Here is a 19,645-nt window from a genome sequence, read left to right on the forward strand (position 1 = left end):
ATTGCGACAAGTCCATCAAGCCCTTCAGAGCGTATTCCCCTCCCTTGGGTCTTGCTCTTCTGTGACCACAGCAAGGCTGGTGCCAAAGACGAGTTTTCGTTGAAAGCAGTAACCGAGCCCATCCTCTTGCGCGTACAATGCTAGACGTGCAAAGCGCTCTTGTTCATCCAAACAGCTTCGAGTTGTCGAGTGCCGATTTTTTTCTCCTCGCCCCTGTATTCAAATCCAAACTTTTCCGCTTGACCGCTAGCTCTTCAGCACCACCTCTTCGACTCGCATATTTATTGGCTCTGCGCATTCTCGTCTCGGCACGGAGAGCATTAGGGCTGACGAACTGTTTGTTTTCGAAGATGATGGGTCCCCCAAAGCTGCCTTCCTGGATGACGACTGGTGTGAGGACAAGACGAGGCCCGACTTCGACGAGTGACACATCGTCTCCTTTGACACGCTCCTTGTCCGTCTTATCCGGTGCCGACTCACGAATTTCGTACACGCGAATCCAGATCTTCCCGTCGAGCCCGTAAATGCCAATGACACGGTCAATGAAGGGTTTCATGCCGCGAATACCTTTGGGCGGGACACAAAATACCCCACGAAACATCTCCCGTAGTAGTGAGCGATATTCCTGACCCGGAATCTCTTCATCGAAACTGTTGTCAAAGACAACGATACCTCTCCCACCTTTTAAGCAATTTCCCCCAAACCCTAGCTCGGCCATTGTGTGCACATTGGTCACGCTGAATTTGACCGTGGGTCCGTTGGGAGCACGTGCGAGCCACAGGTACAGGTCTTGACCATGTTTCCGTGCTTCCAGGAAGAAGACGTAGTTGCAGGAATGAAGGTCAGCGAGGCCGTTGAGGGCAGAGTTGTAGTTGTTGGAAGACTTTGTATCAAGCTTTGTATCTTTGTAGGTATGAGGAAGCAGGACATGGAGGTCATTGAGAAGATGCCGGTGTCTGCTGATATTAGCGACGAGCCGGACGAAGCGCATGGGTCAAGAGTATACCTATATGAGACTCCACGAGAAGTGAGCATCAGCACTCGATTCCGAATCTCAGCAGGCAATTGAGACAGATCATTCGTCTTTTTCTGGCTTTTGAGACGTTCCTCTCCGCTGGAGGATCCAGCACGCAGGGTTGAGCTACTCCCATCGGATGCGACTGAGCCGCTGTCATCAGAGTCGGAAGCGTCTCCTGACCGCATCGCTGATTTGTATGCAGACGCCATGACAAGAGAGAGCCAACGTTGGTGTTGCGGAAATGGCTGAGGACTGCGGACGTGGAAATCTCTTGGTGCCAAAATTTGTTTGCGGGGAAGAGAGAAAAAAATTATTCATGTAGTAGTTGGAGACGAAGAATCATGGATGCGTTCAGCGCGGACTGCGGCCTCCTCCATCTTCCCACCACGTTATAATTTCACAACGACTAGGGTTTGACTGTTATTGAGAGGCATTCAATTATAATAGCACGGAATATACTGCTTGAATGAATTCAACATCAGCTAGAGATCTTGGGTACAGGCCATGCAACATGCCACCGGTCTCGATCCCCAACTGGCGGAATTACCACCTTCAGACTCGGAATGCCGGTCCCCTTCGCCGTATTCCCTGAAACCTTGAGAGCTTTACTCAGGGCAGCAATTGCAATCGCTGTACCTATACATGCTTTCATCGCGCTTCGCACGTCCTGCGTCCACTCACTGTCTACTATTGGAGCGACTGTCTTGCTTCTTCCCGTTCCCTCCGTACCAGCTTTGGGATCCGTGGGCCGGAGAGGCTTAGACTCCCAGCCGCTCCTCAAAACCTCTTCCCACGCTTTTCTTGCGGTCTGTACTAGACTAGATGCCTGCTCGAGCACCGACTCGTCAGGAAGATCCTGCAATGAGAGGGACTGTTGCGCCACATCAAAGTCGATGGGTTCAGGGATAGACAGGTTGAGAAACGGCCGCATTCTCAGCTCGTACCGCAAGTGGTCTGAGGCGTACGCGGGCGAAGGCTTGCGCAGATTGCCGTGACGTTGGATTACGGCGAAGACTCGATGTAGAGCTTTTGCCATGGCCTCCGTGGCTTTGAGCCAAGTGAAATAGCGATACAAGCGCTTCAGAGTAATCTGTACCTCGTCTCGCCGGCGTGCATCCACCTGTCGACTCGAGGACACAAAGAAGCTGATTCTTTCGAGATGAGAGAGATGCGAGTTGGAGAGGAATGAGAGATACCAGTACATCTCGGTAAATTCGTGCGGAGCATAGATGGAAAGTTCAAATCCCATCTGAAGAATAGTTCGAAGTTGTATCAGCTTGTAGTGGTACACCCAACTGCTGAAGGAATATGAAAAGGTGGGTTCCTCGCTGTTGGGGTAAGGAATGGGCTGCTCGTCCAGAACAGACTGTACAAAGGCATCCAGGTCCTCGGCCTCAGCTTGAATCTGATCCCATTCAAGGGCTGCATGGTACATTGACCGCCTTACCCGGCAGCGGTTCAGACAGTAGGTCCTGAAAAGATTGATGAAGGACTGACCGCAACGATTCAGAAATAAATCCACTTGAGAGTCGAGATCAATCTGCTGATCTTCTGGAAGGTCCTCAATTTCACGGCTGTTGCTTCCCAAAGGCAAAGCACTTGGGAGCGTAAGAGAATGCATATCCTGAGTGATGAAATGGTTGATGTTGTATTGGCCCAGCACCATGTTGTCGATGTTCAAGAAGGACTGCAGGAGTGCTCGAACATACACCGCGGGTTGTGATATCTGCGCCATGAAAGTCTGATAAGCGACTAACAGGTCGCTGCTGCATGTAATATCAAGCATTTGGAATGCTGTTGTGGTATCCGTGAGAAGCTGGTTGAAGAAGGAAAAGGATTTTTCCTTCTCTATCACTATCATCGGCCTCGGAGGCACACTGCTAGCCAGGCCGCGCTGCATCTTCAGAGTGAAGGCTACATTTGGGGTTGGGCGCCCGAGGATGGAAGTCTCTTCAATTGCCTTGATCAATGCAAGATCTGCCTCAAGAGTCGAGCTGGCCGGTCGTTCGCGGAGCTCACAACTGTGAAATAGTCGAAGGAAAGCAGATCGTGCATCTATCCTGTCTTTCAGTGCCCGCTTCAAGGGCTGTGAGAGGTTGCTCTTTTGTACGAAGCCATGTGCCTCTTCCAACGAGTCCATAACCTCCCCAACCGAGAAGTCGTGCAGGAGAGGCCGATTGTATATCTGTGGTGCGAAGTCTTCCTCCTGCATGTCGTCAGCTGCTCGTTAATACAAGCGCTTTCCCACGATCCCTACCTCGTAAAAATGCTGGCTCGCAACCATGGAGAGAACTAGGTCACAACATTTGATCAATCCCACACAGTAGGACTGAAAAACGGTGTGGAGCAGAGAAGGGGCATCTCTGGTACTGGGCCGGTCTCTCCAAAAGCAAGCATCAGAGAACTGCTTTGGTTGTGGCCAGAGCAGTCGTTCCAAGTGTATGGAAGTAAATAGAGTCTGGGACAGAGGATATCCCATATGCCATGCTACCTGTCGCAGGTCAAACCACCATTTCATACCTCAAGACAGAGTTGCTCACCTCACGATACATCAGCTGGTCCATCAACCATATAATCTCCTCTGCGGATACGGCCCTTGCAGGATCGAACTCTTCGTCGCTTTCAGCGTCGAAAGCGGTACACCCGCTATCCATCTTCGGATCACCAATCTGCTCGCTTCGATCAGCTTCATGGTTTATCGGGCCTAAAGAGAGAGTTATCAAACCTCCAAGGCGCTGACGGCCTCATATAATGTGAAGTGCTCATCTTTGACCAGTTTGCCCCCGGCTAGTTCTATGGACCGGTCAGTGTTGTTGGAGCAAAAGTGACATCCAGGACTGACTCGAGGCAGCACTACAGAACTCTCTCGTTATTTCGGTTACCTGGACATTGGGGTGGACAATTTGGGATTGAACCATGACAGCCGCTCCCTTCTAGGGGAATAGGAGAATGGGAACGACGATGGGCACAATCCCCTCATGAGTCGACAGAGCTCCCCACAGCGGCAAGAGTCCACAGCCCAAAATTTACTGTATCCTAGGCGGAATGAGTCCAGACACAGATCGGAGTACTAGTGAGACATTCAACGTGTAGAGATCAATTGTGCAGAGGTATATTTGGGATACGAAGGTCGTGTGGGTGCAAGGTTGAAAAGATTATGGCACGGAATTTTTACAGTCTCTGGCAAATGTCATGTGCACATCCGCAGGCACGCATTGCATGGGGCTTCGCCGTGAGGTTCTGGGTGTAATATGTACAAGTCTGATTTTTGCTCCGTCAAGAGCTTTCCATCCGCCATTGATGCGTCCTGCACGATGCAGTGTTCCTCTATTTTGCCTCTCCAGTCGCATGTTCCGCCATGGCATCGGCGTTCGCAGCGCCCAGGTTCCTGTTTTCTCCTTGTTTCCCGTTCTGCTCGGCGTCAGTGGGAAGATCGCAGGTGGCAGAGGCCGCGGAGTGAACTCACCTGCCACTTTGCGAATCTCAGATCCATATCGCCTCTTCTCTCAGCTTGAAGTCTGGGTCCTTCTTTTAACGATCTGCGGACGACTCTGGCGGCAATGGCGAGGTATCGATTGTAGCTGCCAACGTTAGCCAAAACAACGCAAAGAAGGAGGAGGAACTGGGTGTACGTGAGACCGGCCGCTTTCCATTCGAAGGCCATGGTGACGATTGGGAGATGTGCAAGCGTTTGAGAGGAGAGGAAGCTCTGTGCTGCTGTCTGCTGCTGTCAATCGGGAGAGTAAACTGCGCGGCCAGAGTCGCAGAGGGAAGCTCCTAGCATGCCAAGGATACGGCCGGAACAACGTTGATGCGAAATCTAGCCTCGCCAGTCCCCCCAGCCTTGTCCCGCCAGGTTAGGGATCATTCTTTCATTCTCCGAGATACGACCATTGTGCTATCGGCCGGCCGTCTGCCCCATACAGTGTAGAGCCCTTGTCCATCAAGATGACTCTGATAGAGAAACAGGATGAAGAGGCTTTTCTTTGACTAGACTCGGTAGCCAGCACAGCTCCTACAACAGTCACGACGAGACGTTGACAACCAACAATTCACACTTTAAAGAAGAAGACCAATCCGGAGAAAGTCAGAGCTTGTTGAATCCCTTAACATTCTGCCCGAAGTATGGTCGAGGACGAGTGAAGATCTATATGTCTCGGAGAATGGCGACTGAAGCATCTATACGATGGATCTCCGTCATAAACCAACACTCCTTCTGTCGCCAGCGAAGCAACAATTGCAGTTCGCCTGGGGATAGGATCTCCTCTTCGCTTCCTTGGACGTCACTCCTTTCAACCTTGATCAGAGTCGATGAAATCTTTTCCCTTTCTAGGTGCAGGCGTTCGTACAATCTCGACATGGCTTTGTATAGTCTGTCGAGGAGGAGTTTTTGTACTCTTTCAGGATCGTAGAAGTAGAGGAAGGTTGTGCTTTTGGGCTGTCTTTGGGGATCCCTCGGAACTTCTTGGAGCTCGAGGAAACCTTTCGTCTGCAGCTGTGCCAGCGACTTCCGAAGCTCTTTCGCGTTCAGAAGACCAACATCCTGCATTGTTCTCTCATCAAGCTTGCCTTTATCAGCCAGCATGCGAACAATCCTGAGCGCCGGTTCGCTGACGCTCTCATCGATGAGACGCAACATCTCCTTATTCCACAAGAAATCGTTGAGCTTGCTCTTGTCAATCTGCCAAGATCTTGTGTCGGAGTCCCCTAAGAGAAAGCTGAAGGGCCCTTCTGCCAAAACACCTAGCTGGTATTCAATGAAATGATGGTCCCCGCTTGTCCCATTGGCTTTGTTGTCGTGATGGCCGTTCAGGAGTTTGTCTCCGGCGAGCCAACCGTTTTCATTGCTTTGCCCGTTGCTCATTGCTGGTCGACGTTCCGAAGAAATGATGTGGCTGATATCGGAAACGTCCAGTCTCTGCAACGAATGTGCAGGGGGATCCGACAGCCGTAGTTTCAACGGTCGTGGGTCGATGTCTTCAACCAGTAAACAAGCTGCTCGTGCGACTTCTGCTGTGCGTCGGCCAAAAATCTTCTCAGCAACCTCCGCCACCCTCTCATTGCGAATGTAGAGGATCAAATTTGAGTAGTCGACGCAGAGCAGAATATTAGCCTATTGTCAATCAGCAGGGAATGCAGGACGAGGGGGAAATAAAGGAGTACCTGGCTGGGGCTCGCTTCAAGTTCATGCAACACCTGAGGCCAAGAAATTCCTCCATCTAGACGCTGCTCGAGCTCGGCATCAACCTTTGCATCACCATCTATTTTGATTTTCTTCGCCGTTCCTTGCAGAAGCATCCCGTGACCGCGCAAATGGCGCTCCGCATCCTGACGAGAGTCAAATGGCGAGTGAAAATGTGCCTCGCGAACACTAAGAATATACTTGGACGTGATGAGGTGCTTCAGCAGAGCTCGAAAGCGAGTCTTGTCCATCAACTTGGACGAGCCCTCGTCACCTAAAAGGTGGGCTTCCAGCTCACACGCGGTCGCAAACCCCAGTACAGCCAGATGTTCCATAATATCCGCAGCCGCTGATCCGAACTTCCATTCAACAAGTTCAATGAGTCTACCGGTACGCATGATGTTGTATGCATTGCTGGTATTTGCTTGATAGGTGGACAAGCCCTCTGGAGACGTGTGGTGATAGACGAGTCGCAACTGCACCAAGCTTGCTACACCGGTCTTGACTTGTCGGAGCGGAAGACGACATTTTTGAGCGATTTGATTGATAGAAAGTCGCCCTACCTGGGCCAAGTGTCGATAGATTTGCTGCCTCTCAGATCAGTATTTCGTTCATGCACACCTAACAGGAATTGCTGACCGCGAGAAATGTACCGTAGGCATCCTCAACGATACTACAGCAAAGTTGTGAGAATTCCTGCCGCGTCTCAGCTGACCAAATTCCTCTCAGTCCGCCAAAACTTCTGAAATACCTCCATCTCTAGCACGAATCAACCGTTGACAGCGGAATCATGGAAATTTAGACTTTTTTGGGCCTAGCAAAGGACAATTCGTTCACTATATCATCTCGGGACACTTTGTGGACGAACGTTGATCGAAGAAGAGCGTTATTCGGCGTTTTCTTTGCATTAGACTCGAGAAGAAACTTTTGCCAGAGACAAGGCTGGCAGCAACTTGAGTCCGAAGAAATTCTGGTGAAAGAGCAGCACACGTGACAGCAGATCCTTGCGGGGGCTTGGGACTGGGCTTGGCAAAATTGTGAGACGTGAGTGGCTGTCTCCTTCGGACCAATCAAAGCGAGCTTGAATTCTGTAGAATCAATTGAAGCTCGACTCCATCCGAAGCTCCTGTTCGACTGCATCTGCTGCGTTTTTCACCTCTCCCAATCCACCACGAGGCTTCTTGTACAATGGCTTCTCCAGCTTCGCTTGGCTCGAGAGCCCTGCGAGCTAGCAGTCGTCATATTCCCGTCACCTCCCTGCAGCGGAGAGGTCTGGCCGCAGCTGCTTCCGGCAGCTTTCAATATGAGACGGGGGATGCGTCGGGTGTCAAGTTCGCCAGCAGAGATTTGCCAGGCCCAACGACTACTTTGACTGTCGTCGCAAAAGCCGGTACGCGGTATCAGCCGCTGCCTGGCTACTCCGATGCCCTCGAAAAGTTTGCTTTCAAGGTTCATCTAGTTCCTACTGTCCAGCCATGACCGCTCAGCTAATCCCAGAAATTAGTCCACCACGAAACGATCAACCCTGCGCATTACCCGAGAGGCTGAACTCCTCGGCGGTGAGCTGTTTGCATATCATTCCCGAGAGAACCTCGTCCTCCGAGCCAAATTCCTGCGCGAAGACCTGCCCTACTTCACCGAGTTGCTGGGGGAAGTCATATCAAAAACACGATACACGAGTTGGTTCCCTTCCGAGTATAGCTGGAATCTCACGTCTGACAATTTACAGCCCATGAGCTCAATGAAGAGGTGATTCACGTCATGAAACTTGCGCAAAAAGGTCTCCTCGGAAGCCCTCTGTCACTAGCCCTGAATTCCGTCCACGGTGTTGCATTCCACCGCGGTTTGGGCGAACCATTATATCCCACTTCCTCGGTTCCGATCCTCCAGTACCTTGACGCTGAGGATATTGCGAAGTTCAGTGACAGTGCCTACGTTAAAGAAAATATTGCTGTTGTCGCCAATGGTGCAAGTCACTCTGAATTCTCTAAATGGGTGGGAGAATTCTTCCAAGACACTCCAAGTGGATCCAAACTGTCCGGCCCTGCTTCCAAATATTACGGTGGCGAGGAGAGAATTGCTCACGCATCTGGGAACGTGTTGATTATCGGTTTCGAAGGATCCAGCTCGTTCACTGCCGGGTCCTCTTATAAACCAGAAATTGCGGTCCTAGCTGCGTTACTCGGAGGAGAAACCAGCATCAAATGGTCTCCAGGCTTCTCCCTTCTGTCCAAAGCTGCGCACGACTTCCCTCAGGTGCAAGTCTCTACCCAACATGCCGCGTATTCCGACGCTGGCCTCCTGTACATCACATTCAGCGGAAATGCGGCTCAGATTGCCAAAGCAAGCAAGAACGCTGTCGACACGCTCAAAAAGGTTGCAGCAGGCGAAGTGGCAGAAGAAGATCTGAAGAAGGCTACTGCATTGGCAAAATTCAGAGCGCTCGAGGCTGGACAGCAGACACAAGCTGGTCTGGAAGCCACCGGAAATGGACTCATCGAGGGTGGGAAGCCATTCCAGATCGATGAGATTGGCTCGTCCATCGACAAGGTCTCTTCAGACAAGGTCAAGGCGGTAAGTTGCTCAACCGGACTGTTGGTGAACCCCAAGATCTCTAACTTTTTGCATAGGCGGCGAAGGGTCTGCTGGAGTCAAAAGCATCGGTATCAGCAGTGGGAGACCTGTTCAGACTTCCTTTTGCGTCTGAGATAGGTTTGACGGTTTGAAAAGGGACTGGCGCATCCGATTCCGTCGTGCATTCTGGTGTGTAAAACTTGTAAATAAGACAGAAACCCCTAACAAAGACACTTGAAAGACCCGTTGCCATCCGTTGAATTAAAATTATATGTGTTGGGGTGTCTAGCATGTGTCTAGCATTCACACTGGTCTATCCTTGCCAAAGGGGAACAGGGGATGCATGTGTTGGCCTGTTGTAGAGGAGGATGGCAGATTGTATCAGTCCCGTCGTCGTCAACACGAATGATCCCGGCAATTGTCGGCCGCGGAACCATTTCCTTCGCAACAGTCCATCCACTACACGACATGTTCCCCCAACCACGCTACTCCTCTGTCATTATTGAAGACACTTGCGACGAGGAGATGCAACGAAGGAGGGAATCACAGCAGATTTCCATGGCATGAAAAGACTCGAGAGTCACAAGTGAGGTGATGTTGATCAGGGTGGAAAAGTCCCCAGGATGGCATTCGAAGTGAGCTACATCCCACACCCAACACCAAAGGGACATGCGGGGACGGCTCAACTTGAATCCCATGGACTTTTGATTTGTGCTCTCGTGTCACGAACTTGTTGCCATTTTGTGGTAACTAATGCAGAACCAGTTCCCACGGCTTTCGTTTTCCGTGGCGATCCCCGGGGACCCAGAGGGTGTGGAGGAACGCCACGCTGGGGGGCATAAAATGAACTGCCCAATACGCCGGTGCTACAGCCTTGCAAGATCCAAACGACTACGTATTCGACCTCGAAAAATTGAGACAATAACGTCGTCGACATCATGAGCCAGCTGTACTTTGACGCCCTGATCGTGGGCGCCGGGTTTGGGGGTATCTACCAACTCCACAAGCTCCTTTCTCTCGGCCTTTCCGTCAAGGTCATCGACTTTGCCGGCGATGTGGGCGGCACCTGGTACTGGAACCGCTACCCAGGAGCCATGAGCGACACGGAAAGTTTTGTGTACCGATACTCGTGGGACAAGGATGATCTTCAGACCTACCCATGGAGCCACCACTACGTTAAGCAACCCGAAGTTCTCGCTTACTTGGAACACGTCGTGGACAAGTACGACCTAAGGAAGCATATGCAGTTCAATACGGAGATGGTAGCTGCGGACTGGGACGACGAGGCCGGTGTATGGCGGGTCGAGGTCAGTACGGGCGAGGTCTTCGCCGTGAGATACCTTGTCACTGCCCTGGGCCTTCTTTCGAAAGCGAACTATCCCGATATTCCCGGCATTCAGGATTTCCAAGGCGAGATGTGCCACACTGCGAAATGGAGGCCAGAGCTGGACCTCACGAACAAGCGCGTTGCCGTGATCGGGTGCGGGTCGACGGGCGTGCAAGTCATCACGGATATTGCGAAGAAGGTCAAGACACTGACCTGTTTCCAACGGCACCCGCAGTATTCCGTGCCCAGTGGCGACGCACCCGTGAGTGAAGAGTACCGAGAACACATCAACGCACGCTACCCGGAGATTATGAAGCAGGTCCGCAACTCGATATGCGGCTTTGGCTTCGTCGAGTCAGACACCCCGTACCACGCCGTGCCCGTAGAAGAGCGCGAACAGGTCTTCGAGGCCCTGTGGCAAAAGGGCAACGGCTTTCGTTTCATGTTTGGCGGATTCAGCGACGTCTCGACCGATCGCGAGGCCAACGAAGCTGCCTGCGCGTTCATCCGCAACAAGATTGCCCAGATCGTGCGAGATCCGCAAAAGGCCAACAAGTTGATGCCCCATGATTACTATGCCAGGAGACCGTTGTGCGACGGTGGGTACTACGAGCAGTTCAACCGGGATAATGTCGAGATCGTCGACGTCAACGAGACACCCATTACAAACATCACCGCGGACGGCATCCAAGTCAGTGATGGGACGGTCCATAAGCTGGACGTCATCATCTTCGCCACGGGCTTTGACGCCATCGACGGAAACTACAATCGAGTGCGCATACGAGGCCGCGACGGCAAGACGTTGAAGCAGCATTGGGACCCTCGCGGCCCGACCAGCTACCTGGGTGCCTTTGTACCGGGGTTCCCCAACCTGTGCATGATCACGGGACCCCAGGGCCCGTTCAGCAATATTCCTCCGGCCATTGAGATCCACGTCGAGCTCATCTCGCAAATGATCGAGCGCGCCGAACAAAGTCGACGACGACAACAACAACAGAGCAGTGGTGGTGGCCGCGGCGGCCAGGAGGGCAGCAAGAGCGTCATCGAAGCTCTCCCCGAGGCCGAGGAAGAGTGGCTCCAGCAATGCGAACGGGCGGCTGAAGGGAGCCTGTTCAAGGAGACCGCCTCGTGGATCTTTGGAAACGTAAGTCTCTCCTTCCTCTCTCTCCCATTTTCCTTTCTCCCTTCCCCTTTCTCAACCATGATCTTGACACATCATGTGCTGCTCTCATATCTTACCTGTCCTCATCGTCTCCTTGTCGATTGGCTGCTGTCGGATTGTCATGACACTTCACTAACGCATTAGATTTCCCAGAACGTCAAGGGCAAAAAGGTCGCGCTGCGGTTCTTCTTCGGGGGACTGGCCAAATACCGCCAGGCCGTGCAAGCCATGGTCGAGGATGGGTATCGTGGGTTCAAGCCTCTTGGGGAGGAAAAGAAGGAGGAGAACAGCAGAGGCCATGTCGCTCCCACGGACCCGGTCGGGCGCAAGCCTGTGCCGATGACTACAATCACCAGTGTCTCTGCGGACTTGGTTGAGGCTCAAAATTAGGCGACAGTGATCTTCGATCGAGAAACACCTCGCATGAGCGTTGAAACAAAGACGAATTACTAGAGATACCTGGGTATGGTCGCTTTCGATGCCACAAGTTCTGCCATTGTTTTCTCTTGGGATCAAAACCCACCTATCGATCCCTGGCAATTGTTTCATTGCCTGTTCCATGTCGTACACAAGTCCAAGTCCAATCCCGACCCTTTTCTAGACCCGCAATCTATTCCTGACCATGAAACCTGGAACCCTTTACAAGTCAGCACTCTTTACCAATCACTGATCCAATCAGCCATCAGCCTATGCTCTCAGCACTCAGACATCGTGTCTGTTGACCATGCGTATCCTACAAAACCTGCTGACTATCCCCGCGCCACTCTCCGTCATCGCTCGGTTCACTATCAAGGAAGTCGTTTTCGTGATACTGTGTTTCGGCAGGTCGTTGGTCTGAGATCACAAGGTTTACCACGTCACATCTGCCGTGGATTGCATTCGCAGCGGGCGCGTCGCTCTCGTCGGTGGTATCGCTGAGACTGAGCTTTTTGAGGTGGCCATTTGCTATCCGAGAACTCTGTCGCTGCGATGTAGACGGTGCCTTCTTCGAAAACTTGTTCCCGACATTGGAAGGTTCTTCAGTATTGAGAAAGACATTCTCTAGCTTCGGCAGCCACCTCTGTCTGAAGCTTGCACGGTCGCGCCAGCTGGCGCCTTTCAAAATCGCCTTGATGTTGAGTCTCCTCAGGTGCGGCAGACGCTCAGAAGACTCAACCAGCGAAGCGAGAAATTCTTCTGCGTCGTCTTGCGTCAGTTGACGCATATTTTCAATGGAGATGCTAGCAAGGTCGGTGGGCCAAGTAGGAGGTCCATTAGGTAGTAACTCGTCGTAGAGCGGCTCGCGGTCGCGGAAGGAAGTCGGATCGATATAAAGCATATCGATCTCTAGGTGTTGCAAATGAGGGCACAGAGATTGGAGGTTTGCGATGAAACCCAAATCCATAGACTGGTTGCCGTCAAGCTTGAGGACTCGGAGACTGGAGGCGCGCGTCAAATAGCCCTCCAGAGCGTCAGAAGTTAGACCGGGACAATTTGCCAGCTCCAGATGCAGGAGTCCGGGCGGAAGCGTTGGCATAGTGACTTCGTCAACAATGCCGCAATTCCGCAATGATAGAAACTGCAACTCAGGCACACTACTGAGCACTCCGGCAAGTAAGCTTTGCGCAGAGATAACGTCTGTCTCTTTGGCCTTTTCGGGTAGAGTCAGGTTGAGAAATGTGAGGTCGCGCAAGCGGCTGAACGAAGGTCTGCAATGAGCCTTCACAGCCACCTTGAGGACGTCCATGGCATTCGGAAATCTTCCGTTCCACTCAAAACTTCTCATGAAGAGATTGTCAGTCTCCAAACGTTCGAATAGCTCTGTCGGATAGCTCCACTTGAATTTCTTCGCTGCCGGTTGTGCCCATATCACAGTTGTGAGGTCATCATAGTTGGAGTAGAGTCTTAGCCCTTGCAGCTGAGGGGTCATAGAAATCAACCTATCCATCGAGATGCCACTCGTCCTGACAAGGAGTTGCTTGACCTCAATGTCGAGGAAATGGATCTTTCTGCGATAATCCGTCGAAAGTTCCTCGGGAGGTTGTGCGAGCAACCCCATGAGACAGTGGGCTCGCCATGAAGGGTACAGAGGAGGGCTGTAGAGTAAAGCTGCCGTGCAGGCTTCGTGAAAGGTGCGACACAGGGTTCCCACTTCACACAGCCAGTTGATCGAGGGCTGTGCTCGCGACGTCGGACCGTAGAGTGGATAGGCAGCATATTGCATGATGCTCACGAGTACATGGTACGGAAGTTGTTGCCACGGAGGAATTCGGGCGGTGTTGAATGCAAACGGAAGGTCAACAGAGCGCTTCGCATTCATCTGGCTCCGGTGGTTGGCGGAAGATGAAGACTTTTGTTGCCTGTACGTTTTTGTTACGCCTTTCGCATTCATCTGGCTTCGGCTGTTGGTGGAAGATGAAGGCTTTTGTTGTCTGTACGTTTTTGTTACGCCTTTCGCATTCATTTGGCTCTGCTTCTTGTTTGCAGATGAAGTTTTTTGTCGCTTGTTCGTTTTGAGCAAGCGCTGCGCCTCTGCTTTTCTTTTTGGTGGCCATGACTGCCTCTGTGTAGGTAGTTGGGATCTCGCGCCTCTTTGAGGTTGAACGCTCGATTGGTCGGAGGACGACTGAGAGTCTGATTCATCCGAAGAAAGGTCTAAGCGGTCATCGTTATCGTCCTCACTCGATTCTCTGTATGTCTGTATCCGACGGGCAGCTCGGCTCGGACGAGGATTGAGAGTGAACTCAGGGAGGTCATCGGTGTCGCTATCGTCGTTCGGATACCGGACTCGAGGAGCACGGCGAGGCCGAGCTAGGGTTGATGACTGGGCCATGGTGGGGAAGCGCAATTTGGCTTGTGGCGGGGGAGTGGGCGGAAGAGGATGAAAGGATCAGAGAGCTCGTGTCGCGCAGACGTCTAGATCAGTTCGCGGATGGAAAGATCAAAAGTCGACATCCCGGGGGCATGAGTATTGCGATGAGGATCTGTCGATGCAGGACGCCGTCGGTATCGGTCAGTCGCAGGATGCGAAGTGCAAAGATCGCATGCGGCGAGCGGGTAACAAGATCGAGAAGATCTTGCAGCAGTTCGAGTCACGTACATAAGCTGCGGATCTTGCCGCCGCTATGCCCCCACAGGTGGCGCTAGCTGTGGCCTAGTGGCCTGTCGCCCTGCTAAGCAGCCAAAATGACCACTCAAGGAAAGTATCCCGAGACACGGTGGATATATTTTCCGGGGCATCGGGCCGGGTTGACAAAGGAAGGTTAAATGGGCTTCACTGATCGGGGAAGTGGTACCTAGGTACATGGTTGACCGAAAGAAGGTATGTTGCACCCTCTCTGGGACAAGCAGGAAAGAGATGTATTTCTTGATCTTTCTACCTGCGGAGGCGAGGCTGTCTCGTTCTGATTGAGAGAGTTGCGGGAGCCTCTTGCTAAATTTATATCTGTCTACATCATGTCGGCCCATGTAGAGTTGAAAACTTCAAGGTCTCTTCGTCGCTGTCCCCAGCCAGGACTCTCACCTGGGTAGTGGGCTCTTCGGCGCCGTCCCCAGCCAAGGTTCCCACCTGTGTAGTGAGCACTTTTGCATAGTGAGACCCTCTAGATCCACAGAAACTGCCCTTGGACATTTCATACGAATTGCGCAATCTATCCACGCCACCACCCTCTGTACCCACCAAAGGAGGGCCTAATTTTGCAGCGCAACCCGAGCAGAACTTGGCTTCAGGATCTTTCTTCTCCAGCCAGAACGTGGTGATCCAGGAAAAGAGCTTCCAAGCAGCCTGTAGCAAAACAAGATCCGCAACGATGACGGCAACGAGGATGGAACCAGTGTCTTTTCGATGTGGTATTTGACACAAGTACTGTGCGTTGAGAGTCGCCTTTGAAATGCCAATTGGACCTGTCGTGTTCTTCAATGTGTCGAAGCTTCTCATAGGCATGATATCGAGTGCTGCAAAACCATAGCCTGCATCCTGAAAAATTTCGTTGGAGCATGCGGTCCAGAATTCGTCCAGAATTCCTGAATCGGCGAGCACGTTTGGGCCGAATCTCTGACCGAGATCGGCCAGGACGAAAGAGTAAAGTGACTTTGCGAAGTAGTCGACTGCACGTCCGACATTTATTTCTCCAATTGTCGTATCTACTATGGGTGGGTTGCCGATCTCGACCCGGCTGCCGCCGACAATGCCGTAGTTGGCAGCATAGCCCGTTGTTTGGTCTGAGCTGGTCATGAAGTCGTCTTGTAAAACGCTCGATTCATCTGTATTCGACGTGCCTGGATTTTGAGCGACATCTTCATGCATCCTAGGTCAGCGCATCGCAGAAGTATCACGGATCGACTACTTACATATTCCTACGCCGGTGATTATCCCCGTCTGTGTCTCGTTCACTTGTGCCATCTGGTTAAGGATTTGGTTGAAGTTCTTCCACCTGAAAGCGGTAAGCTCTTGCACGGGAACGATTCCCCCGTTGGAGCGGACATACATGAGAAGCTGTCCAAACCAGAGACTGGCTTGGGTCTGCCGCTTTGCGGTCAGAAACTCATACCCAAATTTTCCTGGGTCCATCTGCAAGGCGCCTTTGACAGTGATGCTCAAATTGAGATGGACTGGGAGCCGCCCATTGTCGACCGAGCAAGTCAGATATCCCTACCTATATCAGCTGGGGGAGTGTACCATGGCGGTCAATGCTTACCGTTGCGCTAGAGTCTCTTTTCCAGGTCCAGTGAGGCCCATTGCTTTCAGGATCGTAGTTGACGAGGCAGATCTGGATGCCCTGGAACTTACAATTTGTGAAAGAGTTGTTGAGGTACGTCAAAGACGGCAAGGCCACAACACCGGTTCCATCATCTGTCCAGACGTTGCCCAAAGTATATTGAAGCCCAGAATTCGCCGTCAATTGAGTACCGGGAGCGATATTGGCTGGCTGACAACTCGCGGACAATCTACTTTGGTAAGAGAGTGGCGGCTTTTCGAACCAAGCCTTCTCGGCGAGTGTGGAGTTTGGGTCAGCAACAAATGTGCTTCCAAGCACATATCCATTGGCTGCGTAGTTGAGGACGGAGAACAATGCAGTGAGCAGGATGCCGCCCACGACGACCACTGGAGTGAACCAGCGGAAAGGATACGGTCTGCTCAATTTGTAGCTGAAAAAAGAGGCATGGCCTCTTGCCATAGTCAACGGCAATACTGTCTCGACTTACTTCGTAACACACTTCGCACGCGGCTGGAGGGAATAGAAGAGCAAAGAAATGACAGCAAAGACAGATTTGCGCGCACTGCCATTGATATGCTAGCGACGCTGTCCGACCCTGCAGGCACGACAGGTTATCTTGGGGGGCGGAGCACGAAGTTCTCCACAGACGAACCGAGCCACGGCCCGAGAAAGCTTGAAGTTTTCACGTTGTGTGAAGCGAGGAGGACAGTGGTGGCCTGAAGGGGCGATGCTAGCTAGTGAGCCTTACCTCGTACAGCCGAACGGCTCACAAGTAGTATAGACCTTCCATGCATACTTATCATCTCGGATTAGACGTCCGGCTCATACGAGCTCATGGAGCCTGGCAGATTCCCCCCACCCCCTTGCGCTGCTGCCTGAGTATCCTTGCATCTGGGTGAGCGGCTGAAACAGCAAAATGGTGTTCCAGGCGGCGGAGCATAGACCACGGTTAGACTGCAATGCTCCAGACTATGCTCGTCAGGCCCTTTGTTCCCGCGGGTTTTCAGCGATTGTTGTTCAACTCTGTGAAACGGCAGCCTTGTGCATCTGAACACCCGTGGACCTCTTCAAACAGAGTATCGCAGTGCTTCTCCCAAAGTAGCCGCACTCACCTTTCCGACAGCTGTTCATCAACGAGAATTGGTCGCTTGGTTCAGGCATGGATCCAGCTATTCTGCGCTTGCTCAACGTCCTGAGCCGGCAGGTCCGAGGCAAAACAGGAGCGACGCCGAAAGAATATTTCGAGCTGTGTCGATGCCATCCGGAAGACCTCTCTCGGCCCACGGAAGGCATTTCAGCCAAGGACCTCTTGGTAACTGCAAGCCAGCGTTGTTTGATGTGTCAAGTAGTCCAACGAGGCTTGGAAACAGCTCTTGGCACCGCAATCGACGAGGAGTACAATATCAAGTACAAGCTGAAGGAAAAATTTGGTCTAAAAATCCATTATATGCTCAAGGGTGACTGGAATACGCGGAAAACATACCAGGTGTACGCCGCTCAAGGTTTGTCATATGAAGTTTCGCAATGCTGGACGACGTGATTGCTGACATGACTTGATCCTAGATACGGTCAGACTGTCAGATATTTCAGAAGAAATTCCATCGGGGCATGATATCCATATACACCCGCTCGAGAGCGCATGTATTGCGCGTATCAAAGCGACCTTGGAGCAATGCCGGGAAAACCATCCTCATTGCCGGTCTGACCTCATCTCTGCGCTCCCAACTCGCGTTCTGTACGTGGGCGACCAAAAGAAGCCGCCGTATCTTCTTTGCACCAAGGACGAGGCCGCAGGCTATGTAGCACTGAGCCACTGTTGGGGCTCTGCGCAGACATTGACGACGACAACCGCAACACTAGAGGAACGGCAAAACGGGATCGACTGGCAGGCTCTGCCGAAAACATTTCAAGATGCCATTCGAGTTACTCGAGAACTAGGCTTCGACTATATTTGGATCGATTCACTTTGTATCCTGCAAGATAGCCTGTAAGTACCAATGCCCTTGGAACGGCGCGATTACTGATGGATTTGTCTAGTCAGGACTGGGAGAAGGAGGCTGCTAAGATGGGTAGCATTTACGAACAGGCGGTGCTGACTATTGCTGCTTCTGTGGCCGACACCGACGAAGCAGGATTCCTGCAGAACCGAAGTGAACATCTAAGCACGTCATACACGATCCATCATCCGAAGCTAGAGAACGGTACAGGTGAGTTTCGCGTTCGCGAACACCTACCATGGCACAGAAGGCATGACATAGCATCGAATATCCGAGATGCATGGCGTTCAACCATCCTCGGACCGGCGGCCCCAATGGAGCCTTTAGACCACCGAGCTTGGACTTTCCAGGAGCGACTTGTGTCACGGAGATTGTTGTCTTTCTGCGGAAAAGAGTATGAATGGGACTGCTTGAGGGGGACTAATTGTGAATGTGGCGGGCGGCGAAGAGACTTCAATTTGGAAGGATGGGACGCCAGAAACGGAAGTACACGACAAGTCTATCAATCGTTGCTGCAGGAACACCTTGGGGGCCCGGACGCCTTCCTCAAAGGACGTGACTCGAAAGAGTTGAGTATGGAGCTGGTCATGAGGTTCAATGCTCTGAAAAGCGGGAATGCAATGCCCTGTGGCCGTTGTCCAGACTGCACAAAGCCTCGGAAGCTTACGGCGGATGAGAAGCGTGAACGAGCATACACTCTATGGCGAACACATTTAATCCCTGCTTACTCTCAGCTGAAACTAACAAAGGAGATGGACCGCTTACCAGCGCTGCAAGCAGTCGCTCGAGGCCTCCATTCTCTGTGTGGAGAGTACATCGCGGGGATGTGGAAAGCTGATCTACCGGTAGCCATGGCATGGACATCCGGGGCTTACGGCTCAAATGGGCCCCAGCCAGGACGCCCAGTGGATGATCGGGCACCTTCGTGGAGTTGGGCATCAATCGAGGGCGCGGTCGACCATTGCATCAACTTTGAAGATGAGTTCAAGGCCGTGTGCGACCTTGGTGTGGTCTCATGGCCTGAGAACTGCGACGGCTTCTCGAATGTTGACTTTGCTATTGCTGGTCTGCGCGGCTATCTTCTTCCCGCGACTCTCGACGTGCGCAAGCTCGCGGCGACGGGGGAGGAGGACCTGGCGCAGAATAGCTCGTTCGAGTATACGTGCACTATTGCAGAACAGCGTTTCACCATGTACCCAGACTCAGTGCTTGAGAGGGTAGAAGGTGCAGTCGAAAGGTCAACCACGGGCAAGCAGGAGGAGTTTTCGTGCCCTGTCACGGTTCTTGCCTCTGTTGTCATTCGAGTGAAGAGCTCGAACATCCTAGAGGATGACGATGGCGACGACGATTTGCTCAACATGGCAAGCGAACGACGGCTGGTGTTCTTGGTCCTGAACCGATACAACGACAGCGAAAGCCGGATGCTGCCTTATAAACGCATTGGCATCCTTCCGTATGTCAGTTCCAGGCTATTGCCGGAAGAGTGGTTCGAACACTGGCAGCCAAGCATATTCGTGCTTGCTTGAGGTCACCACACGGATAATGGGCAGCATAGACGGGCACGCTCAGTCATGCATCCCTAGGTACCTAGGTACTTGGCTGCAACCGAATTCACCAACAAACATGTTGCACACGGAGCTCGCAGATGCCTATAGCGAGAGAATGGGAGAGGAAGTGAAAGAAGCCCG

At 52.2% G+C, this 19,645-nt stretch overlaps 9 protein-coding genes across 9 annotated transcripts; 3 read left to right on the top strand and 6 right to left on the bottom strand.

Moving 5' to 3' along the window:
* Positions 1-163: 163 nt before the first annotated feature.
* Z520_04799 (uncharacterized protein) lies at positions 164-1,227 on the bottom strand (the record flags this gene model as incomplete). The annotated part of the gene is made up of 2 exons (XM_016775303.1): positions 164-956; positions 1,007-1,227. 2 exons carry the CDS (start codon positions 1,225-1,227, stop codon positions 164-166), a joined length of 1,014 nt encoding a protein of 337 aa, XP_016633346.1.
* Positions 1,228-1,496: 269 nt separating this feature from the next.
* Z520_04800 (uncharacterized protein) lies at positions 1,497-3,936 on the bottom strand (the record flags this gene model as incomplete). Its single annotated transcript, XM_016775304.1, has 5 exons — positions 1,497-3,224; positions 3,276-3,509; positions 3,559-3,687; positions 3,744-3,811; positions 3,861-3,936. The coding sequence occupies 5 exons, from the start codon at positions 3,934-3,936 to the stop codon at positions 1,497-1,499; spliced, it is 2,235 nt and encodes a 744-aa protein (XP_016633347.1).
* A 409-nt stretch (positions 3,937-4,345) lies between these two features.
* Positions 4,346-4,682, bottom strand: Z520_04801 (uncharacterized protein; the record flags this gene model as incomplete). The annotated part of the gene is made up of 3 exons (XM_016775305.1): positions 4,346-4,429; positions 4,485-4,599; positions 4,651-4,682. 3 exons carry the CDS (start codon positions 4,680-4,682, stop codon positions 4,346-4,348), a joined length of 231 nt encoding a protein of 76 aa, XP_016633348.1.
* Positions 4,683-5,165: 483 nt separating this feature from the next.
* Positions 5,166-6,598, bottom strand: Z520_04802 (uncharacterized protein; the record flags this gene model as incomplete). Its single annotated transcript, XM_016775306.1, has 2 exons — positions 5,166-6,131; positions 6,182-6,598. 2 exons carry the CDS (start codon positions 6,596-6,598, stop codon positions 5,166-5,168), a joined length of 1,383 nt encoding a protein of 460 aa, XP_016633349.1.
* Positions 6,599-7,388: 790 nt separating this feature from the next.
* Z520_04803 (uncharacterized protein) lies at positions 7,389-8,926 on the top strand (the record flags this gene model as incomplete). Its single annotated transcript, XM_016775307.1, has 4 exons — positions 7,389-7,649; positions 7,705-7,879; positions 7,930-8,774; positions 8,831-8,926. 4 exons carry the CDS (start codon positions 7,389-7,391, stop codon positions 8,924-8,926), a joined length of 1,377 nt encoding a protein of 458 aa, XP_016633350.1.
* Positions 8,927-9,712: 786 nt separating this feature from the next.
* On the top strand, positions 9,713-11,653 carry Z520_04804 (uncharacterized protein; the record flags this gene model as incomplete). The annotated part of the gene is made up of 2 exons (XM_016775308.1): positions 9,713-11,245; positions 11,417-11,653. The coding sequence occupies 2 exons, from the start codon at positions 9,713-9,715 to the stop codon at positions 11,651-11,653; spliced, it is 1,770 nt and encodes a 589-aa protein (XP_016633351.1).
* A 343-nt stretch (positions 11,654-11,996) lies between these two features.
* Z520_04805 (uncharacterized protein) lies at positions 11,997-14,075 on the bottom strand (the record flags this gene model as incomplete). The annotated part of the gene is made up of 1 exon (XM_016775309.1): positions 11,997-14,075. One exon carries the CDS (start codon positions 14,073-14,075, stop codon positions 11,997-11,999), a length of 2,079 nt encoding a protein of 692 aa, XP_016633352.1.
* Positions 14,076-14,696: 621 nt separating this feature from the next.
* Positions 14,697-16,419, bottom strand: Z520_04806 (uncharacterized protein; the record flags this gene model as incomplete). The annotated part of the gene is made up of 3 exons (XM_016775310.1): positions 14,697-15,520; positions 15,593-15,893; positions 15,940-16,419. The coding sequence occupies 3 exons, from the start codon at positions 16,417-16,419 to the stop codon at positions 14,697-14,699; spliced, it is 1,605 nt and encodes a 534-aa protein (XP_016633353.1).
* Positions 16,420-17,119: 700 nt separating this feature from the next.
* Positions 17,120-19,483, top strand: Z520_04807 (uncharacterized protein; the record flags this gene model as incomplete). The annotated part of the gene is made up of 3 exons (XM_016775311.1): positions 17,120-17,462; positions 17,524-17,947; positions 17,998-19,483. The coding sequence occupies 3 exons, from the start codon at positions 17,120-17,122 to the stop codon at positions 19,481-19,483; spliced, it is 2,253 nt and encodes a 750-aa protein (XP_016633354.1).
* Between the last annotated feature and the right edge of the window lie 162 nt (positions 19,484-19,645).

Source organism: Fonsecaea multimorphosa (assembly GCF_000836435.1).
Source record: "Fonsecaea multimorphosa CBS 102226 unplaced genomic scaffold supercont1.8, whole genome shotgun sequence".
Lineage (NCBI taxonomy): Eukaryota > Fungi > Ascomycota > Eurotiomycetes > Chaetothyriales > Herpotrichiellaceae > Fonsecaea > Fonsecaea multimorphosa.